The sequence below is a fragment of the Gouania willdenowi genome, chromosome 18 (genome assembly GCF_900634775.1).
Source record: "Gouania willdenowi chromosome 18, fGouWil2.1, whole genome shotgun sequence".
NCBI classification, from domain to species: Eukaryota; Metazoa; Chordata; class Actinopteri; order Blenniiformes; family Gobiesocidae; genus Gouania; species Gouania willdenowi.
This window is the reverse complement of record NC_041061.1, coordinates 8,077,803-8,095,556: the sequence shown is the minus strand read 5'-3', so window position 1 is coordinate 8,095,556 and position 17,754 is coordinate 8,077,803. Positions and strand designations below refer to the sequence as shown.

General features: G+C 37.4%; 2 protein-coding genes and 1 long non-coding RNA gene across 3 annotated transcripts; 1 reads left to right on the top strand and 2 right to left on the bottom strand.

The window, feature by feature from the left end:
* Positions 1-2,174: 2,174 nt before the first annotated feature.
* Positions 2,175-3,979, bottom strand: smim20 (small integral membrane protein 20). Its single transcript, XM_028475074.1, has 3 exons — positions 3,808-3,979; positions 2,635-2,691; positions 2,175-2,324 (listed from the first exon to the last, which is right to left on the bottom strand). The coding sequence occupies exons 1-3, from the start codon at positions 3,914-3,916 to the stop codon at positions 2,281-2,283; spliced, it is 210 nt and encodes a 69-aa protein (XP_028330875.1). The 5' UTR covers positions 3,917-3,979; the 3' UTR covers positions 2,175-2,280.
* A 167-nt stretch (positions 3,980-4,146) lies between these two features.
* Positions 4,147-15,043, top strand: man2b2 (mannosidase, alpha, class 2B, member 2). Its single transcript, XM_028475305.1, has 19 exons — positions 4,147-4,275; positions 5,124-5,270; positions 5,377-5,482; positions 5,978-6,150; positions 6,232-6,347; positions 8,047-8,224; positions 8,300-8,498; positions 9,438-9,628; positions 9,696-9,867; positions 11,419-11,555; positions 11,702-11,973; positions 12,049-12,240; positions 12,321-12,555; positions 13,403-13,513; positions 13,589-13,781; positions 13,871-14,017; positions 14,099-14,211; positions 14,589-14,703; positions 14,787-15,043. Exons 1-19 carry the CDS (start codon positions 4,147-4,149, stop codon positions 14,891-14,893), a joined length of 3,033 nt encoding a protein of 1,010 aa, XP_028331106.1. The 3' UTR covers positions 14,894-15,043.
* LOC114480873 (uncharacterized) lies at positions 5,232-17,553 on the bottom strand. Its single transcript, XR_003676173.1, has 3 exons — positions 17,517-17,553; positions 8,124-8,220; positions 5,232-5,521 (listed from the first exon to the last, which is right to left on the bottom strand). It is a non-coding gene; the product is annotated as an uncharacterized LOC114480873 (long non-coding RNA).
* Between the last annotated feature and the right edge of the window lie 201 nt (positions 17,554-17,754).

Here is a 17,754-nt window from a genome sequence, read left to right as displayed (position 1 = left end):
ACAATTATAGTCCAAAGTTGAACAGACGGCAAACTAACAGCTTCCATTGCTTGACAAGGTTCGACCTCTTTCCAAATCCTCAATGGCTTCAGAAGATTTGTGTGATGGGCTAATGGTTGGCGTTTAAAAGTGCTACATGGGCGACATTGTTGAGTTCATGTTGGTTTAAAAGAGCATGCTGACCCTTCGGGTGTTTTATAGTGATGGGTGTCTTTCCATGTATCCCAGTGAATGAAAGCAAGGGCCACATCAGGGACGACTGGACAACACAGAGCTATAAAAGACGGATACAGATTCGAGGGCTCTGACAGAAAAGGGCCAATGATGGAAAGGCTCGGATTTTTCAATGAGAAGTGTGACAGGGATTCAAACGGGGAGTCAAAGGGAAGGAGGTAGAGCATTACACATGCAGATAGGGTAGGCCTATCTTTCTATTCTCTCTGAAGGTGACGCGTCCCCTCAAGAATGTGCTTCTCTTCCTCTCGCCATTCGCCTCAATTTCCCCTCAGCTTGCTTACTTCACTCACAGCAAAAGAGCTGTCGCTTGAGGAATCTGGAAAACACCAGCGGGGAATGAGAGGAATTTCTGCTTTCGGTTCAACCCCCCCCACCACCTCCTCCTTAAACAGCCCCTCACCGCTTTGCTCTCTTTACTTTGGAAGCCTTCGCACAGCCGGGCTCTCGAGCTTTCTCTTGTTTCTGAAGACAGCCCAACAATAACAACCTCTCATAAACAATGGGACTTGTTGATTGGGGGGTGGGGGGGGGGGGGGGTGGTGCATGGCTGTTTTAGTCACATTCACTGACGAGGGGCCTCGGCAGAAGTGACAATTTTAAAGGTGACTTTAGGAACACACCATCTCCAAAAGCAGTGGTTCTTAACATTTTCAGCCCACGACCCCCAAAATAAAGGTGGCAGAGACCAGGGACCCCCACCAGAAATAAAATGGGTTAAAAGTGGCAAAAATGGTTGGAATGTTGGTGAAATTTGATTATAAAAACCACCGAAATTGGTTAAATGTTGCAAATTACAGTGGCCAAAAACAGACAGAAAAAGTGGTAAAAAGGTCATGTAATTCAAAAAGTAGGAATATTTAGTTTAAACTAGCAAATATTGGGCACGACAAATCGTGAATGTGGTTAAATTGGCAAAAAATAAGCATGGACTATGGTAAAAAAGAGGTTAAAAGTGACAATAATGGGTGAACATATGTGACATTAGGTGGGAAAAGTGGTGGAAAGGGTTTATAAATGCCGAAAATGTCTTGAAAGTGGAAAAAAATTGCAGAAAAAGCATTGAATTGTGATGAAGAAGTGGCTGAAATGGTAGTAATCTAGTAAAAATGCATTAGAAAAAGGGTAAAAATATGCAAAAATGGGCTCAAATAGTTCAAAAAAAATATTGTGTTTCTTAAAGGTATCTGACGAACTCCTCCCAATGTCTCCCAATCCCAAAGGTTGAAAACCCATGTCCAAAAGGACCAAAGGCACATGCTTTGGTTCATTCCTAGTTACTCTTCCCTGCAGCAGAACTCTTGATGGGCTAAACGGTGAAATAAGGGGATGCTGGTCAATGTCAGGAAACCACAGCCATGCAGGGAAACGGCAGTTCTGGTATTCAGCACTTTTACAGCACACATGGACTCGTAAAAAAGAGAGTTTGGATCTCATCAGGATGGATTTTTTTTTTTACGGACAAAACGATTGTGGCGCTGTAGTGTGCATCATGCTTTCAGATGCAATGTAATACCACTTAAGGCTTTGGTTTTTTAGCAACAGTTCAACCGTTTGAATGCAAGGAAGAAAAAAAAGGGATGGAAAATACAGACGGATGTGTCCTGGAATAGCTCCGTCTCCACTGTTTCCACTTTGGAAAAAGCACACCGCAAATTACTGGACATTGTCCTTCATCTGCTGAAGAGATTTTATGACTTTCACTTTAACTAAGTCAAAATAAAATGTCAGAAAAGATTCTCGTGAACCAACAAGGGAGAGAGAAAAAAAAAGCTTCTGCATTTTATTATAAAGTCACATAAGCAGACCAGACTTTATGGAAATAAAACGAATTTTCCAAAATATAAAAACACAGAGGAGGCCAGTGCTGGGCTATCAGCAGACACAGGGTGCCCCCTAGTGGGGAGTACTTGTAACTAATTAAAAACTAACAAAAATTGTCCATTTTTTTAAAAACAGGTTTATTCAATATGTTTTTTCACCAAACAAACAAACAAAAAACATTCACTCAGGTCAACACAAAACATCCAGTAAGTCGTTTTCTGATCATTTTCCTGCAGACTTGAAGGGGTCTGACCATATTTTCACTCCTACAAGAAGATTTTAAAAAATTAAAGTTTAAAAAAAACATATTGTATACAAAAGACACCAAAAAAAAAAAGACACATTTACTATATGGTAGCACAATTAGAAACTAATGAATAATAAAAACTGTCACCAAATTATATTTTTCCATTACATTTACGTTTTCTATTATCCATATTTAATTAAAATGACCTGAATTTTTGGTCAATTACAATTTTTTTTTTACAATTAAATTACAATTATGATCTCAAATATTAAAGTTAACTTACATTAATTCAAATTGCAGATCCTGAAATAATTTCTCTCTGCTCTTACCTACAGGTTGCACATCAGACTGGTTGATTCCTGCTCGGTTCGCTCTTTGGACTTGTCCTGCAAAGAACATTAAATAATACCACCATGTAACCATGTGAAGATTTATGAAATCATATTTTACTTAAGATTAGGATTTCTGACATTAAGGCTGCTTAACACGGAAGTTTAAACCTAGTTATAAAAAGAATAGAACAAAAAAAACAAGTCAATGCTGAATGTACTAGTTTGGAAAAGGGCGTTATAATTAAAAGTAACGTCATTAAACAAGCACAGCTTTGGTTCAGTGCAACTGTGTTTCACTTGTTGCAAAATGTTGATTTCTTATCAAATATCCATATTTATTTAAATATAAATATGGTCAGTTTTAATGAGTCTTTAAAATGGGTTGATTTCTATGACATGTAGCAAAATATAGATTTTATCTAAAAAAAACATCATTATTATTATCTATTTTACTCAAAAACAATGTATTTAGCATCTTTCCCTGAAATGAATGGTAGGGGGCAAAAAAATTAAAAATGACTATGTAAAATATATGTGTATGTGTGAACAAACAAAAAGTTTAGTAGAAGAGGTCAGCGTGATGATTTTTTTTTTAAATGACAGAAAAAAAATTAAGTTAGTTTTAAAAAATATCTTTTTAAATTACAGAAAAATTAATTTAAAAAAGTTAGTCTCAAATAATAATACAAAAATTAAATGAAAATGATGATTAAATAATAATAATAATATATTTTTTAAATGACATAAAATAAATAAATTAAAAAATAAGTTCGTTTCAAATAATAAAAATCCAAAACAGATGTAGAAAGCGAATAATAAATTTTTTTAAAAAAACAACCTTGATTTAACTTTACAGGATTAAATTTCCATTTGAGATTGAAAGCAGAGTTTGCATGTTCTCTCTTAGTTTGATTAGGGCTTCCCGGCCTAAAATGCAAAAAAAAAAAAAAAACAACAAAAAAACATAAATAATAGACATTTTTACTCTGCATAATTGATTGTTACGTCACAGCCTGGCTGACTTACGATTGAATAACGTGGTCACCTAGCAACGGTCACCTTCTTGTTCTTTACATTAACTAAAAGCTGCTGCTAAGTAGAAAAATATGAAGTAAATACTGACAGAAAACCTTATCCAATAGTAGCAGTAAATGATAAACAAACACTTACTGTACTCGTCATTGTGCGCCAGCGGGTAGACAAATATAGGATACAGCGCAGCAGCCACGGCCGTTACAAAGCCTCCGAAAATCAGCGCAATTTTGGTGTTTTTAGACATGTCTGAGCTACATGGAAACAAAAAGGCTTCACCTTTAAACAAACACCGTGTTTACGGAAACTACTTCCGGTTTAAAGGTCATTAGGACACGCCCACTGAAGCGCGTTGTTTCGCCTTCCGGGCTTCCGTACTGTATGTCACATGCTTTAGCACAATAATAATAATAACAGGGAAGTTTTTAGTGGAGCTGCTTCGAAGCTTTAGTTTTCACACCTACTTTGGGATTAAAAATGAAGCTTTTTGCCGTTGCGATGTTTGTGTTTATTTACTGTTCCTGTCGTACGGTCCAAAATGAGCCCATTCAGACTTTTGTGATTCCCCACAGTCACATGGACGTTGGCTGGGTTTACACCATCCAGGTAAGTCCCATCACATGACCATTAGCTCCCATTACTGGCTGGGTTACACCCAGTGGTTTTAACTAAAATATACAGTTGGAAATATCTCTCATAGTCACTTAATACTTACAAAAGTACCTCATAATTAGTTGTAATTCAAATATTAACCATATTTTTATTGTTTCATCAGAAAAAATAAATGGCTCAATGACGTATAAGGGTTTTCACCGCATGATATCTCATAAAATGGGCATCATCGGACAAATTTTGCATGTATTTTTAAATAAAAATAAAAATGGAAAACTACAAAACACTTAGTAAATCATGCCAAAAATTGTAAAAAAAAAAATAAATAAAAATAATAATAAAAATAAAAAATGTAATTAAGATATTGACATTTTGACACTTTAGTAACAGAATAAATCATAGATTAGTATTTTTTTCTTTTTTTGAGAAAATTCAAAGTGAGTGCATATATAGGAGAGGTACTCCATATTATACTGTGTGTATATATATATATATATATATAATTTTTTTTTTTTTAATGCATTTAAACTTTTTTTAACTGCAAGAAATGCAGTTGGACAGAAAATGTAGACGTCACGTCATTAAGAAAAAAAGTTTTTACAACATGGACAGAATACCTAATTAAAAACTTTTATACATACATTGTCATTTAAAGAGCTTTTTCCTCCTGACACACATGTACCTGTCTTTTATTTTGAAAGAAACTTTTCTTTTTACAGGCAAGCTGTGATATGTAAAAATAATTAATGTGCTTTTTTGAACCACAGTTAAAAGTTATGAAAACTTTGTCTTTATCACAAATTTTATTTTCTATTTTTTGTATTTTGGGTGCTCACCCACAGGAAAGCATGCATGCCTACGCAGCCAATGTCTACACCACGGTAACAGAGGAACTATCCAAGCACAAGCAGCGCAGGTTCATCGCTGTGGAGCAGCACTTTTTCCGTCTGTGGTGGGACACCGTGGCCTCAGAGGGGCATAAGAAACAGGTGTGGCCACATGATGTTGGTCATGTGAATTCAAGTTGCAACAGTTTTGCTTCTAAGGTTAAACTTTCTGGGCAGATCTTCATGTCTTCATGCAACTTTTTAAAAGGTTCACCAGCTTGTAGAAGAAGGCCGACTGGAGTTCATCATCGGGGGTCAAGTGATGCACGATGAGGCTGTGACCTCATTGGACGACCAGATTCTACAGCTGACAGGCAAGGATGGTCACACGTTGTGTCCATGATTGCGGAAAACTGATGGAAAAAAACAGAAATAACTTCCTGAAACGGAAATGGCATCTTCGTTATTATCCTTTAAATTATTTTTATTATTAATAGGTACTTAAACTTTTTAAAATATAAATCTAGTTCAAATAAAATGCAGTATAAAAATATTTAAGGTGATAAAAAGAAAAAACGTCTCAGCAAAAAGATGTCAAATCAGCATTCGGCACAAATACAGCGAAGATATATGAAATTAATAACAAAAGATAACTCATTTAATCATATTAAGAATGTTTGGTGCAATTTTGGAAAGTTTGAAAGCCACTAATGACATCTGGTTATGGAAAGAAAATGAAACGGAACCAAAACGAAAAAAAAGCTAACAGACGCGGAAATTGGTATACGCCCAAACGGAATTTAGAAAACAGAAAACCTGAGCCTCTATGTTCCTGGATATATTTCCAAAGTGTGTTATTGCTTTTTCAGAGGGCCACGGTTTCCTGTACGAGACGTTTGGCGTCCGCCCACGGTTCTCGTGGCACGTGGATCCGTTTGGAGCCTCGGCGACGACGCCCGTCTTGTTTTCTCTGGCCGGGTTCAACGCACACCTCGTTTCTCGTATCGATTACGACCTCAAAGACCAAATGCAGAAAAACAAGGTGCAGAATTATTCTTCTTCTTCCAAACATTTATCAGAAAACGTATCCTTGTCATTTCCTGAGTTTTGTTTTTTGCCACAGGCGCTGCAGTTTGTCTGGAGAGGATCTCCGTCTTTGAAGGAAAAGCAAGAAATCTTCACTCACGTCATGGACCAGTTCAGCTACTGTACACCATCATACCTGCCATTCTCCAATAGGTACGCCTTACTAACCTGACAAAGTGTTAAGTTTTTACGTTGCTAGCAGTGACTGAATTAATGAACTTGAGACGATATGAAGTTGTAAAGGCAAGTAGGGCAAGTTTCCTCGAAATTTGTCATTAGCTCTATTGTATGCTAGCAAGGCCTTGGCTATAGCTCAGTCTGATAGAGTAACTAAACCTCAAAACCACTTTTTTTTCTGCTGAAAACCAATGTATTTGGGTATTAAGTAGTACTGTTGATTGATCGTGGTCCAACTCTCAACATTTTAGTCAAAGTATGGAAATTTGGTTTACTGTATTATGTATAAAATGTAAGACAGACGGCCCTCTATGGATTGAAACCAGGCTATTACAATCAAATTTTGCTATTGTTGAGAACATTCTGTGCCTTTTTGGGACCATCTTGCACCTGTGGGCTCTAGGGATATAATGATTAATCGTAAGGCAGGTAAAAATCGATTCATAGGTATCACGATTCATATCGACATTCTGAAAATTGAATTGCAGTACTTTTTTTAAACAGCAGAGGGCGCTAATCTGCTACTACTTTCTTTCTGGCCGCCTTCTACTCTTTAACATGTTCATAAATGATTCCTTACCCCGTTAGCACAGAAAGAATATCTGTAACATTATGTGAATATCTGTAAAAGTCACGTTTTTTCTGTTAGCTCTGTCTGCTAGCATAGCATCTCTTCTTCATTGCACAAAATAGCTGCATCCCAACCGACCACTGGGTTACCAGCGCCCTCTGCTGGTCCAAACAAATATCTGACGTAAATACAATGCAGACTGTTTCTTTTTTTTAAAGTCTAATTGTTAAGGCACAAAATACATTTTCAGTTGCACTTTTAAAAAGAAAAAGAACTATTATGCAGTTTTGCATTGTTTACTATAGAACCAGAATTTTAATTAATAGGCTTCTTCTTCATTTGTATTATTCCTATATTTATTTCATTCAAGATTTATTTTTAGTTAAATTGCATTGTTCTGAATAGTCTATCAAGGGATTCTTTTGACAATGAAAAATAAAAGGAAAATAGAACAGTTGTTTCTAGTTTTTTTCCAAAAAAAATAAAGGAATATTTTTCAATCATTATTTGTCTACAGTCCCATTTTGTAAAATAAATCCTGAGAGAATCGTATTGTATCGGGAGTTGAGTGAATCATTACATCCCTAGTGGACTCTACAATCTATGGTGAGTTGGTTGAAATGAGAGAATTGTAAATTAGAGAGGTGTATTGAGTAGCTAGTTAGCATAGCATAGATTGTTCTTTGGAGATTTTATAGTATAGACTGGGCGTGTCTGAACTGCTACTGGAACCCCGCCCATAAGTAAGGCATTTTTTTAATTTCCCTCTAGTGGCAGGTCAGCAAAAACCTGGGGGTTTAGTTACACTTTAAATATATATATATATATATATATATAATATAAAGGTAGAGAGAGAGATTGTGCAATATTAAAACGTCACAAGATGGTACAAGTGCTATAATGAAATTGAAAAAGGGGGATATTTATCGTATCGTTAATCGCAAACTGTCTACCATCCCACCCCTAATAACGTGTGCACTTACGTTCAGCTTTTACATTTTGTCATCATTAGTTGATACATATAACACTATAACATAATCACAGATAATCTTTGTATACCGTCATAATCTCCTACTTTGGTTTTGATTCCGTCTCATATTTCAGCTCTGGTTTCTACTGGAACGGAGTCGCCCTGTTCCCCGACCCACCTAAGGACGGCGTCTACCCCAACATGAGCTTACCCGTAACCAAGGAGACTGTGCACGCGTATGCCAAAACCATGGTGGAGAACATTAAGCAGCGGGCCGAGTGGTTCAGGAGCAGACACGTGCTCTGGCCCTGGGTGAGCAAACAGACCATAGGTTGGAAACATTCAGAACAGCAAACACACCAAGTGAAGAGGCAAATCTGTTTCCAGGGCTGCGACAAACAGTTCTACAACTCCTCAGTGCAGTTCAACAACATGGATCCTCTGATGAAGTACATCAATGAACACAGTGAGGACTTTGGGGTGACAGTGCAGTATGCCACTCTCAGTGAATACTTCAAGGCCATCAATCAGGCTAATCTCACCTGGGAGATCCGTGGGAGTCAAGATTTTCTACCATATTCAACCGGTAAGAGAGGAAGAAAGCAATATGGGACAGTTGAGGGCATCAAATCAGGAAGTAGTTCTTTTTCTTCAGAGGAAATCATACTTTGAATGCGCAAACAATGGCACAAAGGTCCAGTCCCATGCCAGTCACAATAAATCACAAATCAACCATATGTGTTACAGATCTGCAACTTTCATCAAAATGTAGCCCCAATATCAAAGAAACCTTTTCACATTTACACCTACTGCAAATTTATGAAGTCCATCACTTTGGGCTTTTTGTTTTTAAAAACTGTATGACATATTAAACTCCTCCCACATTTTTTGCTTGCACACTTTAAGCCAACAGTGCATCAAAATGTTTGACTGTAAATTGTCTTCTAAACATGTACTTGCTAATTCTTGCTCAATGAATTTTCAATGTTCATTTTTAAAAAAAATGATTAAATTTTGGAGTCACTGTGGATAATATCTGGAAAATATCAGAATTTTATCTCAAAAACTGAAATTTTTACAGCATTTTGAATTGGAGTTAATACTAATATGGCGTTTTTAATCATACGTTTTTCACTTTTGGAGCAAATAAATCAGTGTTAAAAACCAATTAACAGCATCCCCATGCAGTCTAGAATAGAAGAATAGAATAGACCTTTATTGTTACCCAGAGGGGAAATCCACATGTTGCAGCAACACGATAGAAGATCAGCAGACAGTAAGAACAGAAATACATACCAACATGGGATAATACTGCTGTAGGACATACATAAATTAGGGGGAAAAAAACAACAACAACATGATGCAATGTGTTTTTTGCACTTATTTATATTTTCATAATTATGTCTTAACGGATTATTTAAAAGCCATTTGAAATCATGCTAACAGCTGCAATCTTGTTTTACCTTAAATTGCCTGGCCCTGACCATTACTGCGCAGCAGCTATAATGGTGTTTGTATTTTTCAGAGCCTTACCAGGCATGGACAGGGTTTTATGCTTCCAGGAATGTCCTGAAAGGAGTTGCAAGGCGGGCCAGTTCCCAGCTACACGCAGCGGAGACACTTTTTACTCGATACCGCATCATCTTCCCAGATGGACCTGTCGCTAAAGACTGGGCTCTGGACAAACTCAGAGCTTTACGCTGGGCTGTCTCTGAGGTAAATATTACATGTGAGTATTTTAACGTACCAAACACAAACAAACTGGTTGTTTTCTGTGTTTTAGGTGCAACATCATGATGGCATCACTGGCACCGAGTCTCCTAAAGTGGCAAACATGTATCTACAGCATCTCATTCAGGCTATGATGGGCGGAGAGGAGCTTTTAGCTGCACTTTTCCTACTTCCACATAACCTCAACATTCCCAGCCTCTTTGGAAGGCACTCACATGGAAGAGGTCTGTTTACAATTTGGGAAGTTTAAATGGAGAGGTTGCAAAGTCCATAAAATCAACCACCGTGGCCAAGCATGCAAGAGGAACTCTAGAAGCAACAAAAGAGACTAGCGTTTTCACTTGTTCTTGTTCAAAGTAACGGCAGCGGGTACGAGTTAGAAGGAGCGAGTGTGTAATTTACTTTCTATCTATTCCTGCCAGCTCTACTTCCAGTACAGTGATATAAATAGGTTAACCTCAGATCTGAAGCTCTCTTTATGAACCTTAAGACAACATGATTATACATGTCATAAAGCTACAGCTAAGAAAGGTTAAAACGTCAACGATGGTCAAAAACATTTATCAAGTCTTTGAGATCTGAGCAAAAGCATGTGATCTGTGCGAGCAGTAGTACTTTATAAAGCGCCTCAGATTTTCAGTGTTCGCGGAAAAAGAATGGAAGTTACGGGAGTCACTTTCTAAATTGGAAATGGCAATAATGATTTTTTTTGGTTTTTTTTACAAAATCAAGTGGAAATCACAATATGAAACATATTATATCCTCACATGCATGTTTTGGGATAATATTACACATTTACAGGCAAAAAAAACGTGTGGACAAAAGGATGAAAATGTAAAATCTGGGTCAAAATCTCTGTACAAAATTTTGCGATATGACGGAAATAGCTTTACGACAAAAACTAAACCCTCATCTACATGTTTTGGGACAATATCATACATTTCCAAGTTTTGCTATCATTTCCAGGAGGTGTTGCAAAAACCGTCTCTCGCTACGTAATCTCGCATAATTTTAGTGCTATTCTACAGCGGACAAATATCTATCTATAATCTATCTATAAAAGACAAACGTCTGTGTGCGTGCGTGTGTGTGGAGCGAATATCTTGAAGCAAAATGGTCAAAACGTTAATTTTATAATTACGGCTCCCTCTGTATGAGCGCGGTATTGAGCGCGCTACTTCCGGTTCCGTGGTTCATGATGTCACCATGTCGCAGTTTGTTTGGGTTAAAAAAAAAAAAGTCAATATTAAAAACGTTTTTGTACCGCTAAAAGTAATTTAAGTTAGTATTTCATGGTTATTTAATAGTACTAGTGAAATTAATAACGATAAGAAACCATACGAATTGACAACGAAAATATTACAAAATGTGATGAAAATATAATTATGTTTTGATATAGTTTTTGTTTACATATCTTTTGTAAATTAGTCATAGTCTAGTTATCTGTCCATTCATTTTCTGACGTGCTTTGTCCTATTTCAGGGTCGCGGGGTAGTGTACTTATTGTCACTTAAAATAATGTAGTCGACAAACTATGAGCAAAATTTTTAGCTGACAAAATTAACACCGGCCAGCAGAATTGAGACGGAATATATGTTTCTGAATATCAAAATATAAGGTGAGGAGATGTGAGAATTAACTGTTTAAAGTGAAGAACAGTGTACAAAAAGAATACTGTAATGTAAAGCCAAATGTTGATGTGATGAATGGTTTGGAAACGGTGACAGTTAGAAGTGACCCTTTGAGTACATGGACCAAATTTTCTCTGGTTCCAGGTGATCGTCTGCCTCTAGAGGAACATGTGATTGTCTACAACCCATTAGCATGGAACATAACCACCATCGTCAACATGACAACCAAGTTCACAAGCGCAGCAGTGTTTGACGAAGAAGGAACGCCTGTCCCGGCTCAGGTGATTTTTGTCTGAATTAATTACTGGTAGATCTTTCGTTTCCAAATGCCAAACTAAATCTCAACCACAAAATCTAAAATTTAAGCTTGTTACATGTTTTTTACAAAACACAGAACCTGAAATCTCTGATTCTGCCTCTGTTACAGATCCAGAGATCAGCAGAGTCCAATACAACCTTTGATTTATTTATCTTGGTGGAATTGGAAGGTCTCCAGTATAGAAAATACTTGATCAAGTTCTCAGACACACCGTGTATCAAAAAATATGCATGTGCTTATGAAGCCAAAGGGGCTTCATTTGAGAGACGCTTTGTTAAGAACTGGAGAAGAACGGGGAGGCGGCTCCTGCCCGTCATGAACGAGTGTTACAAGCTCATGTTGGACCAGGATAACAACCTTCTGCACAGCATCACCTACCTGTAAGCATTTAGGGATTTTTAACGTTTAGGTGTTCTCTTTATGTGATCACACGTGACCGTTTCATTTTGTCATAGTCCAGAAACAACGACAGTGAGAATGACACAAGATTTCTGGGAGTATGACGCCAATGGAGACATAAAATCCGGACCAATCTCTGACAACTACATCTTCAGCGCCAATGGCTCGGCCGTACGGGCCTACAAGGCCGTGGAAATGGAAATCATTCCTGGGACCATTCTGACTGAGATCAGACAGTTCTTCTACCGGTGGGTGGAAGCTAATTTTATACTGTTAAAAAAATTCACACATTTCAAACCAATTCCACCAAGATTTCTTTATCTCACAGAGAGGAAACCGATAAAGACTACACCTACTCCGTCACTACTCGTGTCTCCCAGGCCAGAGTTCCCTGTTCTAGGCTGGAGCAGATTTACTCCCTCGGTCCTCTTGGTCTCAATACTGAGGTCGTCCTGAGAACCAGCTCCTCATTGAAGAACAACAGGGACCTTTACACAGACGACAACGGCTACCAGATGATGAAGAGGACGTATAGGGAATACACAAACAACACCATAGCAAGAGTAGGTCTTCATTAGTTATGGAGATAGGGCCTCCCGATTTTCCATGATTGCCGAAAACAGAAATGCAGAAATGACTTCCTAAAATGGAAATGGCGTGACTAATATTGTCATTTTAAACAAAATCAAACATAAATTGCAATATGAGATGGAATATACCATCACGTCTATGTTTTGGGACAGAATCCCACATTTACACACAATTATTTAATGTAAAAAGGTGTGCAAAGAGACAGAAATGTCAAATCATGAGCAAAGCTTTCCTAAAGTGGAAACAGCTAAATGACACGGACTAAACGCTCACCTACATGTTTTGGAACTAAATCTCACATTTACGTGCAATTTCTCATCGTAAACGGGTGAAATGTCAAATCATGAGCAAACCTTCACCAATAATTTGTCCAATCTTGATGCACTTCACTTCCTGAAGTGGAACTAAACCCTTGCTGTCATGTTAGGAGACAATATCACGCATTTCAACAATATTTTGGTGGCCGAATGTCGAGCAAGTGGAGCAAAAAACGGAAAGACGTCAAATATCTCAAACATAATCTCCCTTGATTTTAGTGCACTTCTGCAGCGTAGTAATATGAAAGTAATAACATACGTTAACTCGGTTATCCATATTAAGCATGTTTGGCACCATTTCTGCAAGTTTACCAGCTGGTGATGACATACACTTAGGGAAAGCCAATGAAAATGGAAACAAAACAGAAATGCATAAACTGAAACGGGAGTTACAAGGAAATGGGTGTACTACAAAACCAAATAGGGGAAATGTTGAAATGAAAACATGGAGGCTCTAAATTGGTGTTCATCATGATTTGCATGTTTCTCTGTAAATTTGTAGAACTACTTCCCAATGGTTCAAACCGCTTACATGGAAGATGACCGCAGCAGACTAGTTATCCTCAGTGACCGAGCTCATGGCGTGTCCAGCCAAGCCAACGGAGAACTGGAGGTGCCCAAACTAACCTGAACCCAATATCGCATGCACTAACACACACTGAGCACTACTCACTGTTTCTCCCCTCAGGTGATGCTACATCGGCGTCTTTGGAACAACCTTCAATGGAACCTCGGCTACAACCTGACCCTGAACGACAGCTCGGTGGTAAGGCCGACCATGTGGATGATGCTGGGTTCTCTTAGCTCCGTCTCCAAGCTTTACCAACGGGAGGCGATAATGCTGCAGCACAGACCCGTCATCATGCCTATAGCCCAGCCACGTGAGCACTCATTTTCCATACCGACGTTCAACAAAAAACATTGCTCGTTGTTGATCAACAAGGTCTTGTTTTCTTTCCTGTGTCCTTAGAGAAGCCATGGCATCTGAAAGAGCCTGGAAGCAGTTTCCATGTTCCGTCGGTCGTTCTCCCGCCCAACCTGCATCTGCTCAGCTTCAGTATCTACGGGTGGAACTACAGCTCCGATCACGATGTTCACCTAAAGGATGTGCATTCAGGTCGGCAACGCCAATCTCCCTAGTCGGCTTTCTCTTCTGTTCTGCATCTATAGGATCGAATGTTTTTTCTTCTACTTCCAGGTAGAGCTCCTCACTTCGAGTCAGGCTATGATCGAGTCCTTCTGAGACTCATGCATCTGTTTGAGGAAGGAGAAGACCCCGAGCTCTCAAAACCAGTCACTATCAACATAAAGGTACTAGGAATGTATTCTCTGATGGTTTACAGCGCTACATCTAGGGTTGGACATCGTTTCAATTTGAATGATTCCGGTTCCGATTCTTTTAACAGGCATGGTAAAAAAAAGTTTACGTGTTTTAAATGAGCTAGCTACCAGAGGTATTTCTGGATGAAATAGTCTGAACCTCTCCATGAATTTTAATCCTAGGAACTGTTTTATGAAATGGACTGTTTTCAACTAGCATATAAATATGAAATCTATGAACTTAAAATCGAAATCTTAACGATTCCGGGAGAATCGGAAAGTTAGTACCAGGACCAATCGATGCTTGATGCCCAACCTTAACAACAACTATAATAAGATCCCTGTTGGCTTTTTGTTGGTGTGAACAGGAAGTTCTAAATGGTATCGGGGAAGTGAGAGTGCTAGAGGAACGATCCCTTACTGGTACCTGGAATACTACCAGTTTGCAGAGATGGAAGTGGAAAACTGTAGATAACGCAGAAGGTGAGCGATTACTTCAAAAACATTCCTGCACAATTCCTCAACTTCTGCATTGCTTGATTATTATTATTGTCCTTGTTTTCCAGCACTTTTCAAAGACAAATGGACGAGTCAGAATAAGAATTTTACCGTCAGCATTTTACCAAAACAGATCAGGACCTTCTTCGTTCAGCTGAGCTCCGGGAACTCATAGCCTGAGCTGTTTCCTTTCTCCCAAAATCACCGAATCAAAAACACTGGCTATGATTTTGAATAAGTGGATGTTGCAGCACTGTAATAAATGTTTTGCACATTGTTTTGATTAATGAGAGGCATTTAATAAAGTGATTTTTTTCTTGTCAAATGTCTTACTTCACTCACATTATAAAACACCTTAATAGGTTGTTGTTTTAAAAACAGGGGTTCTCATCTTGTGGTTTGGGTTTAAATAGTGGGTCATTTGCCAATATAAAAGAAATTACAGGCTTTTATTCTGAAGGGGATTAATTTTTCAACATACTGCAATCCTTTCACAAACATGGAACACTAGAGGACAGAAACTCATTTTCTTAAAAGAAACCTTTTTTGTCATTGGTAAATAAAATAATAAAACAGTACAATAAAATTGTCTAAAAAGGTTACATTTGTAGACTTAAATTAAAAACACCTTTTTTCTGAGTTTCATATAAGTGTCAAACCAGTGAGTCTCTGAAAGTTTGAATGTTAGAAAAAGCTGATATTGCAGATTTTTTTCAACAGTATGTTGTAAATTGCAATAGATGCCTAGATTTATGTAAGTACATATTCATATATCTTATTTCAAGCACATCCGAATGGATAACAATCACAATGAGTTCCAAAACTAATCAAAGGAACAAGTTTACAATTATTAAACGATAGTTTATATCTTGTTTTTTTACATTGCTACTGTAATTACAGGATGAGATTTAGGCTACACACAAATATTAAAATAATTGAGTAGCAACAAAACACACGACCATGATAAATTCGAGTGCTGTACTAATAGTTTTTACTAGCACTAACTGCATGCCTGGTTGAGTAGTGAGCGTTTCTGTAAGTCTGTAAAGATAATTTAGCATCAATGGGAAAATTTCCCTTTCTAACATCACCATATTTTGGTAAACTTTTAAATAACGCGATATGTTGAATGTTTTCTACAATGCCTGTTGAGACTGAAGGTCTTTAAACAAAGATTTAGCAACATTAAAGCGAAAGAAAACGACTCGTTGGGGAACAACATTCAAATCTCAGTAGACAGCTTAGCACAGTCATGAGCCACATGCGGCCCTCGGTCTAAGTAAACGTACAAAATGACAGAAAAATATGCAAAACAAAAGCAAGAATTCATTTAAAAAATCAAATGTCTCCTAGTACGTAATACGTATCTATATACCGGCAGTCTATCCATACGAAAAATGACGTTGCCGGACCTTTTCTACATAAGCGTAATGTTGCTGCGTTTTCTCCGTGTCAGGATTGCCGAGTGGTCTAAAGTGCCTGACTCAAGGATTCTTCCTTCCGCTGCCGTGGGTTCGAATCTAACACGGCAAATTCCACCTTTAAAAATACATATATGAAAAAAATAAACATTTTAAAGTATTTCCTGTGTTAAGTTAGGGCTAAAATAAAAGGGTTAGTGGGGTAGCTAAAAATAAATGTGAGCTAAAATAAAACTGACGGAACTTTAAGTCGCGTGGTGCACCTATCACGTGACCTAAACTGGCCAATGAGGGGCGCTGCGTACGGATTACGTACTGATAGCCACTGCCTTTAAAAAATAGGGATGTCCCAATACAACGTTTATACTTCCGATATGATACCGATATTGCAGCCTTGCGTATCGGCCGATGTAAATATTGATCCAATACGATGTCAACACCAATCATAAATACTTTAATTACTTATTTTGTAGTGTGGAATGTTAGAAAAGGCTTCATTATGTAATGTTACTAAAACAGAGAACAATATTCAGCAACATTAGGTTACTTTGTTGGAGTGTGAACCACACCTATGAATAGAAGCGCTGGAGCGGAAAATTTTATCGGGGCGCTTATATCGCTGAGATGCAGTCTGACAAAATCCGATATTCATTTTCTGGCTGATATCGGACCAATATCAATATGGGATTGGGACACCTCTATTAAAAAATACAAAGAATTACAACATTGCAGAAAAAATAAAGGAAAAGACAAGAAAAATACTGTGAAACTACTAAAACAATGAACAAATTGACAACAGTAATACAAAAATACACTGACTTAAAAAAATATACAAAATAACAACAAAAGTATGCAAAAAGACAAGAAAAAATAATGTACTTCGCAAACCACTAACAAGCAAAATGACAACATAAATACACAATATGACTCCAAAAACATACATCTTGTAAGAATAATACACAAATGGACAACAGAAATATGCAAAATGCCTCATAACAAGCAAAACAACAACAAAACATACGCAGAATGAGAGAAAAACACACAAAATTACTACAAAAACTCTTTGTTCTTTCCTGTGTCATGACTCAGATTGGTCATTGTTCTAAATGCTTGATAGCAATATATAAAACTTTTGTTTGTTTTTTTAAATACAAAAATCACTGGATGACTACAGTTCGACTCAGTTCCATGAATTGAGGAAAAGAAGGTAAAAACTTTGTCTTATCTTTCTACTTCTGTCTGTCAGTCAGATGGTTAAAGGTTTGTGGTTTTTGAGGATGGATGAAGAGGGACAAACTCAGCTGTGAACCTTTAAATCACAAGCGTAGAACAGCAAAAGAAAAATAGGCATAAGTTTGACTGAAACACGACACTCACCTGTTTCAAACACACGCGCCACGTGGCGTTCCAGCACTCATCAGCGCCATCTGTTGGTCGGAGGTTTTAATATATTTATTTATTAATATATCATTCGCTGGAATATTCATAAAATTAATCGTCTATAAAAAAATATTTATCAATAATAATAATAATAATGTGGGGGCTTTTTTTACATCCGTCCTTAAGATATAATACATTATTTTAAACTTGTTGTTGTGACGTTTGCCTGCAGTGT

Excerpts from the sequence above, each read along its gene's own strand:
- smim20 (XM_028475074.1), bottom strand. The coding sequence starts at position 3,916 with ATGTCTAAAAACACCAAAATTGCGCTGATTTTCGGAGGCTTTGTAACG. Across the intron at positions 2,692-3,807 it reads GGCGCACAATGACGAGTACA|GACAAGTCCAAAGAGCGAAC; the intron begins GTAAGTGTTTGT and ends TGTTCTTTGCAG. Across the intron at positions 2,325-2,634 it reads GTCTGATGTGCAACCTGTAG|GAGTGAAAATATGGTCAGAC; the intron begins GTAAGAGCAGAG and ends ATCTTCTTGTAG.
- man2b2 (XM_028475305.1), top strand. The coding sequence starts at position 4,147 with ATGAAGCTTTTTGCCGTTGCGATGTTTGTGTTTATTTACTGTTCCTGT. Across the intron at positions 9,629-9,695 it reads TACGCTGGGCTGTCTCTGAG|GTGCAACATCATGATGGCAT; the intron begins GTAAATATTACA and ends TCTGTGTTTTAG. Across the intron at positions 14,704-14,786 it reads AACTGTAGATAACGCAGAAG|CACTTTTCAAAGACAAATGG; the intron begins GTGAGCGATTAC and ends CTTGTTTTCCAG.